The sequence below is a fragment of the Palaemon carinicauda genome, chromosome 12, assembly GCF_036898095.1.
Source record: "Palaemon carinicauda isolate YSFRI2023 chromosome 12, ASM3689809v2, whole genome shotgun sequence".
NCBI lineage: Eukaryota > Metazoa > Arthropoda > Malacostraca > Decapoda > Palaemonidae > Palaemon > Palaemon carinicauda.
The window spans coordinates 10176655-10188319 of record NC_090736.1 but is presented as its reverse complement, the minus strand read 5'-3'; the positions used below and the strand labels follow the sequence as shown (position 1 = coordinate 10188319).

The window sequence follows — 11665 nt, the reverse complement described above, 5'->3', positions numbered from 1 at the left end:
CAAGAGTTCATCATATTTATTTTGATTTTAATGTTTATAAGCATCATCCCCTACTGCTGGTGCCTCCGCGGTCTTCCAAGGCACCGGAGGAAGCAGCAGAACCTACCGGAACAGTCAAAATCATGCGCCATTCGTTACTATGTCTAGCACGCTTTCTTGCCCCTCTCACCTCTTTCCTAATATCCCCCAGAGCTTACTTCACTCCATCCATCCACCCAAACCTTGGCCTTCCTCTTGTACTTCTCCCCATAACTCATGCATTCATCACCTTCTTTAGCAGACAACCATTTTCCATTCTCTCAACAAGGCCAAACCGCCTCATCACATTCATATCCACTCTAGCTTCTAACTCGCTACTTACACCCATTCTCACCCTCACTACTTTGTTCCTAAGCCTATTTACTCGAGATACACCAACCATACTCCTCAAGACACTTCATCTCAAACACATTCAATTTCTGTCTCTGTTGCTTTCATTCCCCACAGCATTATGAAGCTTCATCTATGGTGGATAACGGGGGAGGGTGGGCTGTGGTACCTTAGCAGTACCAGCCAAACTCGGCCGAGTACCTTGTCAGGCTGGTAGGAATGTAGAAAGAAAAGGCCCCCCTTTTTTCATTTCTTTACTGTCGGCTAACCCCCAAAATTGGGGGAAGTGCCTTGGTATATGTATGTAATCAAAGTCGTTGAAATTTTCACCAAATACATTTAGCATATTTGGACTGGCAATTGTCACTGATGAACTTTCTAAGATTAGTGTTTATTTTCTTGTGATTTATTTATAGTGAGATCAGTCTTGCTTTTCTTTACACTAGTTATAAATCCAGTTTGGCTACTTACTCTGTTAGTTTCTTAACAGTTTATTATTAACTTAAAGTAAGGTAATCAAAACAAATTTGTTAATACCAAATATAATAAATATGAAAATCCTTATAACATAAATGTAAACTCTGTACTCAAAATCATACAATAAAATTTAATATAGCTAAATTAAAAATTAAGATAATGATTTAAGTTCTACTTTCTTCACTGGGGCCGAAGATTTATCTTTCATCTCTGCCACTACATCCTTTGAGTCCTGGAAAAGAGGGATGTCCTTAATTTCATATCATGCTTTTATTTACCAACACCTTACAATTATAAGAATTCAGGAAAGACTTAATAAAGTATTGTAAAGTGAAGGGAAAATATTTAGAATTCAGGAGACTAAAATGATATTTTAATTATAAAATAAATTTTTGAATATACTTACCCGGTGAATATATAGCTGCAACTCTGTTGCTCGACAGACAAAAAACTGTACAAAAAAAAACTCGCCAGCGATCGCTATACTACAGGTTGCGGGTGTGCCCATCAGCGCCAACTGTCGACCAGATACCAAACTCCATGTAAACAAAGACTCAATTTTCTTCTCGTCCCACTGCGTCTCTATTGGGGAGGAAGGGAGGGACACTTAATTTATATATTCACCGGGTAAGTATATTCAAAAATTTATTTTATAATTAAAATATTTTTAAATATTTAACTTAGCCAGTGAATATATAGCTGATTCACACCCAGGGTGGTGGGTAGAGACCAGTTAAATATGTTTACATCTTATGAGCTAAGAGTTTTTATTTCATTTTAGAAGTTATCAAAATAACAAAAACAAAATAAATAGGTACCTGGTACGGAAGTCGAATTAGACGATTACTCTGCCTTATAAGTACGTCTTCCTTACGGAGCCTCGCGATCCTCTTAGGATGCTGACAGACCCCTAGGAGCTGGAGTATCAAGGGCTGCAACCCATACAACAGGACCTCATCAAACCCCTAATCTGGGCGCTCTCAAGAAATGACTTTGACCACCCGCCAAATCAACCAGGATGCGAAAGGCTTCTTAGCCTTCCGGACAACCCATAAAAAACAACATTAAAAACATTTCAAGAGACAGATTAAAAGAATATGGAATTAGGGAATTGTAGTGGTTGAGCCCTCACCCACTACTGCACTCGCTGCTACGAATGGTCCCAGTGTGTAGCAGTTCTCGTAAAGAGACTGGACATCTTTTAAGTAAAAGGACGCGAACACTGACTTGCTTCTCCAATAGGTTGCGTCCATTATACTTCGCAGAGATCTATTTTGCTTAAAGGCCACGGAAGTTGCTACAGCTCTAACTTCGTGCGTCTTCACTTTAAGCAAAGTTCGGTCTTCCTCACTCAGATGTGAATGAGCTTCTCGTATTAACAATCTGATAAAGTATGACAAAGCATTCTTTGACATAGGCAAGGATGGTTTCTTAACTGAACACCATAAAGCTTCAGATTGGCCTCGTAAAGGTTTGGTACGCTTTAAATAGAACTTAAGAGCTCTAACAGGGCATAAGACTCTTTCTAGTTCATTGCCTACGATCTCCGATAAGCTGGGAATATCGAAAGATTTAGGCCAAGGCCGAGAAGGCAGCTCATTTTTGGCTAGAAAACCAAGTTGCAGCGAACAAGTGGCTTTTTCCGACGAAAATCCGATGTTCTTGCTGAAGGCATGAATCTCACTGACTCTTTTAGCCGAGGCTAAGCATACCAGGAAAAGTCTTAAGAGTGAGATCTTTCAGGGAGGCTGATTGTAACGGCTCAAACCTGTCTGACATGAGGAATCTTAGTACCACGTCTAAATTCCATCCAGGGGTAGCCAAACGACGCTCCTTCGTGGTCTCAAAAGACTTAAGGAGGTCTTGCAGATCTTTATTGTTGGAAAGATCTAAGCCTCTATGCCGGAAGACCGATGCCAACATGCTTCTGTAGCCCTTGATAGTGGGAGCTGAAAGGGATCGTCCTTTTCTCAGGTATAAGAGAAAATCAGCTATTTGAGCTACAGAGGTACTGGTCGAGGATACAGAAACTGACTTGCACCAGTCTCGGAAGACTTCCCACTTCGATTGGTAGACTCTAATGGTAGACGCTCTCCTTGCTCTAGCAATCGCACTGGCTGTCTCCTTCGAAAAGCCTCTAGCTCTCGAGAGTCTTTCGATAGTCTGAAGGCAGTCAGACGAAGAGCGTGGAGGCTTTGGTGTACCTTCTTTACGTGTGGCTGACGTAGAAGGTCTACCCTTAGAGGAAGACTTCTGGGAACGTCTACTAGCCATCGAAGTACCTCGGTGAACCATTCTCTCGCGGGCCAGAGGGGAGCAACTAACGTCAACCTTGTCCCTTCGTGAGAGGCGAACTTCTGCAGTACCTTGTTGACAATCTTGAACGGTGGGAATGCGTAGAGATCCAGATGTGACCAATCTAGGAGGAAGGCATCTATATGTATTGCTGCTGGGTCCGGGACTGGGGAGCAATAGATTGGAAGCCTCTTGGTCAGCAAGGTTGCAAAGAGATCTATGGTTGGTTGGCCCCAAGTGGCCCAAAGTCTCTTGCATACATCCTTGTGGAGGGTCCATTCTGTTGGAATTACTTGACCTTTCCGACTGAGACAATCTGCTATGACATTCAAGTTGCCTTGAGATACTACCGCTAGAGAGTTATGGGGTCCTTTGACTGGCCAGACAGTACTACATAGGACCCTTCTCTCTGGTTACGGTTCTTTCCCTTTGCCTACACAGACACCAGATAGTGTAGCCTATCCTTTACAGATTCTCCTCTGTCCTCATACACCTGACAACACTGTGATCACTAGACAATTCTTCTTCACCCGAGGGGTTAACTACTGCACTGTAATTGTTCAGTGGCTACTTTCCTCTTGGTAAGGGTAGAAGAGACTCTTTAGCTATGGTAAGCATCTCTTCTAGGAGAAGGACACTCCAAAATCAAACCATTGTTCTCTAGTCTTGGGTAGTGCCATAGCCTCTGAACCATGGTCTTACACTGCCTTGGGTTAGAGTTCTCTTGCTTGAGGGTACACTCGGGCACACTTTTCTATCTAGTTTCTTGTCCTCTTGTTCTGTTAAAAGTTTTTATTGTTTAAATAGGAAATATTCATTTGAATATTGTTATATATTCCTAAAAGATTTTATTTTTCCTTATTTCCTTATTTCCTTTCCTCACTGGGCTATTTTCCCTGTTGGGGCCCCTGGGCTTATAGCATCCTGCTTTTCCAACTAGGGTTGTAGCTTAGCATTTAATAATAATAATAATAATAGGGAGATGTCTTGACCTTTTGACCAGATGAGCAGGTCCCTTGCGATCTCGTACAACGTCAGTGAGTGGGTACCTCCTTGTTTGGAGATGTACGCCAAGGCCGTGGTGTTGTCTGAGTTTACTTCCACCACTTTGCCTCGAAGGAGATACTCGAAGCTTTTCAAGGCCAGATGTACTGCCAACAGCTCCTTGCAGTTGATATGCATGCTCCTCTGGCTCGAGTTCCAGAGACCTGAGCATTCCCGACCGTCCAGTGTCGCGCCCCAGCCCAAGTCCGATGCGTCCGAGAAGAGAACGTGGTTGGGAGTCTGAACAGCCAGGGGAAGACCCTCTCTTAGGTTGATATTGTCCTTCCACCAAGTCAGACAAGACTCTATCTTTTCGGAAATCGGGATCGAGACCGCTTCTAGCGTCTTGTCCTTTTTCCAGTGAAAAGATAGATGGTATTGAAGAGGACAGAGGTGTAGTCTTCCTAGTGACACAAATTGTTCCAGGGATGACAGCGTCCCTACCAGACTCATCCACCGCCTGACTGAGCAGCGTTCCTTCTTCAGCATCTTCTGGATGAATAGCAGGGCTTGATCTATTCTGGGGGTCGACGGAAAAGCCCGAAAAGCTAGACTGTGAATCTCCATCCCTAAATACAGAATAGTTTGGGATGGGACCAGCTGCGACTTTTCCAAATTGACTAGGAGTCCCAATTCCTTGGTCAGATCTAGAGTCCACTTGAGATCCTTCAGACAGCGACGACTGGAAGAGGCTCTGAGAAGCCAGTCGTCCAAATAAAGGGAGGCTCGGATGTCCGATAAGTGGAGGAATTTGGCCACATTCCTCATCAGCCTCGTAAACACGAGAGGAGCTGTGCTTAGGCCAAAGCACAGGGCCCGAAACTGGTAGACCACATTTTCGAAGACGAATCTCAGAAAAGGTTGGGAGTCTGAGTGAATGGGGACGTGGAAGTAGGCGTCCCTTAGGTCTAGCGAGACCATCCAGTCTTCCCTTCTGACCGCTGCTAAGACTGACTTTGTGGTCTCCATGGAGAACTTCGTCTTTGTGACAAAGACATTCAGAGCACTGACGTCTAGCACCGGTCTCCACCCTCCTGTCTTCTTTGAAACTAGGAAGAGACGGTTGTAAAATCCCGGTGATCGAAGGTCCGAGACTTTGACCACCGCTCCCTTCTCTAGCAAAAGAGACACTTCCAGTTTCAGGGCTTGTCTCTTTTCTTCCTCTCTGTACCTGGGAGAGAGATCGATGGGAGACGTTGCTAGAGGGGGTTTGCGTACAAAAGGGATTTTGTACCCCTGTCTGAGTAACTTCACAGATTGTGAATCTGCGCCTCTCCTCTCCCAGGCTTGCCAGAAGTTCTTGAGTCTGGCTCCCACTGCTGTCTGAAGTTGCGGGCAGTCAGACTCTGCCCTTGGAGGACTTGGGTCCTTTCCTCTTCCCTCGTTTCCCTTCGGCACGAGCACCTCCTCTGCTGGAGGCTCTGCCACGAAAGGGCGGAATAAAGCGAGACGCTGGAGTGTCTATCCTCGGTCTAGCGGATAATGAAGGCAAAGGGGGAGCTTTGCGAGCTGAGGACGCAACAAGATCGTGGGTGTCCTTCTGAACTAACGAAGCGGCAATATCCTTTACCAAGACTTCAGGAAACAGGCACTTGGAAAGGGGAGCAAAGAGGAGTTCCGATCTCTGGCATGGTGTAACTCCAGCAGACAGGAACGAACAGAGAGACTCTCGCTTTTTCAGGACTCCGGACGTGAATGAGGCAGCTAGCTCATTGGACCCATCACGGACGGCCTTATCCATGCAGGACATAATGAGCAAAGAAATATCCTTATCTGTCGAAGAGATTTTCCTGCTCAGGGCTCCTAAGCACCAGTCTAAAAAGTTAAAGACTTCGAAAGCCCTAAAGATCCCTTTAAGAAGGTGGTCCAGGTCCGATGGTGACCAACAAATCTTCGAGCGTCTCATGGCAAGGCGGCGGGGAGAGTCTACAAGACTTGAGAAGTCGCCCTGGGCAGAGGCAGGAACTCCCAAGCCGAGAACTTCTCCCGTGGCATACCAGACGCTCGATCTAGAAGAGAGTTTAGATGGGGGAAAGGCAAATGCTGTCTTCCCTAAACTCTTCTTGGACTCTAGCCAGTCTCCTAACAGCCGCAAAGCTCTCTTGGATGAGCGTGAGAGGACGAGTTTAGTAAAGGCAGGTGTGGTAGAAGGCATGCCTAATACAAACTCTTACGGCGGAGAACGAGGGGCCACAGAAATAAAATGGTCAGGAAACAACTCTTTGAATACAGCCATGACTTTTCTAAAGTCCAATGACGGTTGAGTTGCCTTGGGCTCGTCCAGTTCTGACTGTTGATCGTCTTGTTGTTCAGCAACATCCTCATCAGATAGTTCTTCATCCGAAAACTGATGAGGAAACGGCAACGGAGTGGGCAACGTTTGGTTCGCTGAGTCCGGTCGCACTGGTGCATGCGTGACGGAGCCGGACGCAACGTCATGGAACTGCTGCACAGTCTGTGAACTGTCAACAACCATGGGAGCGCGAGGACGCACAGCGTCCACCCGAGACTGTCTAGACCGTCTGGGTTGTGCAGTCGAAACCACACCGGTTTGCGGAGGTTGACGCACCGCGTCAAAACAAGTCACCTCTGATGGTTGTTGAACGTCCTGAACGTCAACAACCACCTCCGAGCGTCGCTTAACGTCAACGTGCGGCTGGCAACCCACACTGGGTCGCATCGGTGGAGGAACCACCTCAACTGGTAGACGCGAGAAGGTTACCTCAGCGTCAACAGGACGCACAACCGTTCGCTTGGAAGGTTGTTGGCCAGAAGGTTCAGCAGTAACCTTCTCCGCATGAAAGTCCTGCATCAAGGACGTAAGCTTGGACTGCATGTCTTGCAGCAAAGCCCATTTAGGGTCTACGGGAGCAGGTGCGGCAACAGACGGGGTTAGCGACTGAAGCGGTACCGCTTTGCCTCTCTTAGGCGGTGAGCAGTCATCAGATGACGGCAACGAGTCCGAACTGACCCAGTGGCTACAACCGGGACGTTGGACTTGTCCTGAAGGGACCGACTTACACTTTAAAGGTCGTGAGACCTTGGTCCAAAGTTTCTTACGAGAAACACCTTCAGACGACAAGGTAAAAACGGGCTCTCTCGTCTTACGTAGGTAGGGGCGATCTTGGGGAGATACGCCTGATACCGTGGAGGGAACGTCTGTTCGCTGATCAAGGCCTCTCGAACCCATGCGTCGTACGACATTGCTTCTCCCCTGGGCTTGGGAGCTTGCAAGAGGTCCCGGACTAGGAGGACGACAGGCACGAACAGACGAACCCTCAAGCGCAACACTGTTCACAACACTTTCACTTGGCACTTTATCACTTCCCGCGGCACTTTGGCACTTTAGCTCCTTAACATCCGCCATGAGTTGATTGCGGTCACTTGCAAGGGACTCAACTCTCTCCCCCAGGGCATGGATAGCACGCATCATGTCAGCCATCGATGGTTCCTGAGTGCTAGGAGGGGGGTTAGGAACAACCACTACAGGGGAAGGAATAGGTTGTGGGGCATGAGGAGAGGAAAAATCTATCGACCTAGAAGAACTTCTCCTAATTCTATCTCTCTCTAGCCTGCGTGTGTACTTTTCAAATTTGATAAAATCGAATTCCGAAAGGCCCACGCATTCCTCACACCGATCTTCCAATTGACAGGTTTTACCCCGACAATTGGAACAAACAGTGTGAGGGTCGAGAGAAGCCTTCGGAAGACGCCTAGAACAGTCCCTAGCATTGCATTTTCTAAACTTGGGAACTTGTGAAAGGTCAGCCATTTTGAATTGGTCAAGGGAAAATTCCAAAAAAACGATCTAAGTCATCAACAATGAATCCGATACAAAAAAGAGTTCAAGGATTTATTTGAAGAAAAACCCTGCACAGCGAAAGCTCAAAACCAGAATATAGTACTTCACCAAAGATGATGAGAAAAACTCCAGGTTTCAACAGCGAGTAAAGTACGTCTTGTTGACACGTCGACAGGGAGAAAATTGAGTCTTTGTTTACATGGAGTTTGGTATCTGGCCGACAGTTGGCGCTGATGGGCACACCCGCAACCTGTATAGCGATCGCTGGCGAGTTTTTTTTGTACAGTTGTTTGTCTGTCGAGCAACAGAGTTGCAGCTATATATTCACCGGCTAAATTAAATATTTAAAATTAAGTATTATAAAGTGAAAGTATTATAAAGTGAAGGGAAAATATTTAGAATTCAGGAAAGACTAAATAAAGTACTATAAACTGAAGGGAAAATATTCAGATTCAGGAAACACTAAATAGTTTTGTAAACTGAAGGAAAAATAATCAGAATTCAGGAAACTAAATAGTTTTGTAAACTGAAGGAAAAATAATCAGAATTCAGGAAACACTACATAAAGTATTGTAAACTGAAGGGAAAATATTCGGAATTCAGGAAAGACAAAGTATTGTAAACTGAAGGAAAAATATTCAGAATGGAAGAAAGACAAAGTACTGTAAACTGAAGGGAAAATACTCAGAATTCACAAAACACTAAATAAAGTATTGTAAAGTGAAGGGAAAGGGAACTATCTAGAGAAGATAGATCCCATTTTCTCCTATTTTTTTCTTTGGTGTTGTCTAAAATTTAACAGAAACAGGCAAGACAAAAATTACACATCAATTTCTATTTTACAAAATCTTAAATTAGGATTGTAGATATCTCTTAGAGAGTAAGCAGGCAAAGATAATGCCAGAATTATGTACTATAGTATTTAGAATTTAGAATCCAAAAGTTCAAATATACAGATTTAGAGATGCTCCTGATGTTATTCTTAATGTTTATCAATTTCTACTTAGAAAATAAGCTTTAAAAAAATAAAACTTGATTTTGACATATAAAAAAAGGTCACAACTATAAAAAAAAATTCAGGACAAATTGAGCACTGCATTAGTTTGATACAACTTCAGGAAGAAAAATGTTATTTTTATAATAAAATAAATTTTTGAATATACTTACCCGGTGATTATATAAGCTGCAACTCTGTTGCTCGACAGAAAACTCTACGTTAAAAATCCGCCAGCGATCGCAATGCAGGTAGGGGGTGTACTTCAACAGCGCCATCTGTCGTGCAGGTACTCAGTACTCAATGTAAACACAGAACTCAATTTTCTCCTCGGTCCACTGGGTCTCTATTGGGGAGGAAGGGAGGGTCCTTTAATATATAATCACCGGGTAAGTATATTCAAAAATTTATTTTATTATAAAAATAACATTTTTCAATATTAAACTTAGCCGGTGATTATATAAGCTGATTCACACCCAGGGGGGTGGGTAGAGACCAGCAATAATTGTTTACATTATTATGAGCTAAGGATTTTTTATTTCATTTTAGCAGTTATTCAAAATAACAAACATAAAATAAATAAGTACCTGGTAAGGAAGTCGACTTGAACAATTACTCTGCCTTTTTAAGTACGTCTTCCTTACGGAGCCTCGCGATCCTCTTAGGATGCTGAGCGACCCCTAGGATCTGAAGTATCAAGGGTTGCAACCCATACAACAGGACCTCATCAAAACCTCTAATCTAGGCGCTTCTCAAGAAATGACTTTGACCACCCGCCAAATCAAGTAGGATGCGAAAGGCTTCTTAGCCTTCCGGACAACCCAAAAAACAATAATAAAACATTTCAAGAGAAAGATTAAAAAGGTTATGGAATTAGGGAATTGTAGTGGTTGAGCCCTCACCCACTACTGCACTCGTTGCTACGAATGGTCCCAGAGTGTAGCAGTTCTCGTAAAGAGACTGGACATTCTTAAGATAAAAAGACGCGAACACTGACTTGCTTTTCCAATAGGTTGCGTCGATTATACTTTGCAGAGATCTATTTTGTTTAAAGGCCACGGAAGTTGCGACAGCTCTAACTTCGTGTGTCCTTACCTTCAGCAAAGCTTGGTCTTCCTCATTCAGATGGGAATGAGCTTCTGGTATTAACAGTCTGATAAAATAGGATAAAGCATTCTTTGACATAGGCAAAGATGGTTTCTTAACTGAACACCATAAAGCTTCAGACGGGCCTCGTAAAGGTTTAGTTCGTTTTAAATAGAACTTAAGAGCTCTTACAGGACATAAGACTCTTTCTAGTTAATTTCCAACCATACGATAAGTTTGGAATATCGAACGATATTGGCCAAGGCCGAGAAGGCAGCTCGTTTTTGGCTAGAAAACCAAGTTGTAGAACATGTAGCCGTTTCGGATGAGAATCCGATGTTCTTGCTGAAGGCATGAATCTCACTGACTCTTTTAGCTGTGGCTAAGCATACCAGGAAAAGTCTTTAAGGTGAGATCTTTCAGGAAGGCTGATTGTAGCGGTTCGAACCTGTCTGACATAAGGAATCTTAGTACCACGTCTAAATTCCAACCAGTTGTAACCAAACGACGCTCCTTCGTGGTCTCAAAAGACTTAAGGAGGTCCTGTAGATCTTTATTGTTGGAAAGATCTAAGCCTCTGTGACGGAAGACTGATGCCAACATGCTTCTGTAACCCTTGAAAGTGGGAGCTGAAAGAGATCGTTCTTTCCTCAGATATAAGAGGAAGTCAGCTATTTGAGTTACAGAGGTACTGGTCGAGGATACGGATACTGACTTGCACCAGTTTCGGAAGATTTCCCACTTCGATTGGTAGACTCTAAGGGTGGATGTTCTCCTTGCTCTAGTAATCGCTCTGGCTGCCTCCTTCGAAAAGCCTCTAGCTCTCGAGAGTCTTTCGATAGTCTGAAGGCAGTCAGACGAAGAGCGTGGAGGCCTTGGTGTACCTTCTTTACGCGTGGCTGACGTAGAAGGTCCACCCTTAGGGGAAGTGTTCTGGGAACGTCTACTAGCCATCGAAGTACCTCGGTGAACCATTCTCTCGCGGGCCAGAGGGAAGCAACTAGCGTCAACCTTGTCCCTTCGTGAGAGGCTAACTTCTGCAGTACCTTGTTGACAATCTTGAACGGAGGGAATGCATAAAGATCTAGATGTGACCAATCTAGTAGAAAGGCATCTATATGAACTGCTGCTGGGTCCGGGATTGGTGAGCAAAATATTGGGAGCCTCTTGGTCATCGAGGTTGCGTAGAGATCTATGGTTGGCTGGCCCCAGGTGGCCCAAAGTCTCTAGCATACATCCTTGTGGAGGGTCCATTCTGTTGGAATTATTTGTCCCTTCCGACTGAGACAATCTGCCATGACATTCAAGTTGCCTTGGATGAACCTCGTTACTAGTGATATGTCTAGACCTTTTGACCAGGTGAGGAGGTCCCTTGCGATCTCGTACAACGTCAGAGAGTAGGTCCCTCCTTGCTTGGAGATGTACGCCAAAGCCGTGGTGTTGTCCGAGTTCACCTCCACCACTTTGCCTTGAAGGAGAGACCTGAAGCTTTTCCAGGTCAGACGTACTGCCAGTAGCTCCTTGCAGTTGAAATGCATTGTCCTTTGACTCGAGTTCCATAATCCCGAGCATTCCCGACCGTCTAATGTCGCACCCCA

General features: G+C 44.6%; 1 protein-coding gene across 3 annotated transcripts in view; it reads right to left on the bottom strand.

Moving 5' to 3' along the window:
* Positions 1-895: 895 nt before the first annotated feature.
* Positions 896-11665, bottom strand: part of LOC137651212 (protein HGV2-like) — a 56963-nt gene continuing 46193 nt past the window's right edge. For all 3 annotated transcript variants that reach the window (XM_068384396.1, XM_068384398.1, XM_068384397.1), the window contains one exon: positions 896-1078. In XM_068384396.1, the coding sequence (XP_068240497.1) occupies positions 998-1078 (81 nt within the window). In that variant the 3' untranslated portion in view covers positions 896-997. The remainder of the gene's footprint in view (positions 1079-11665) is intronic.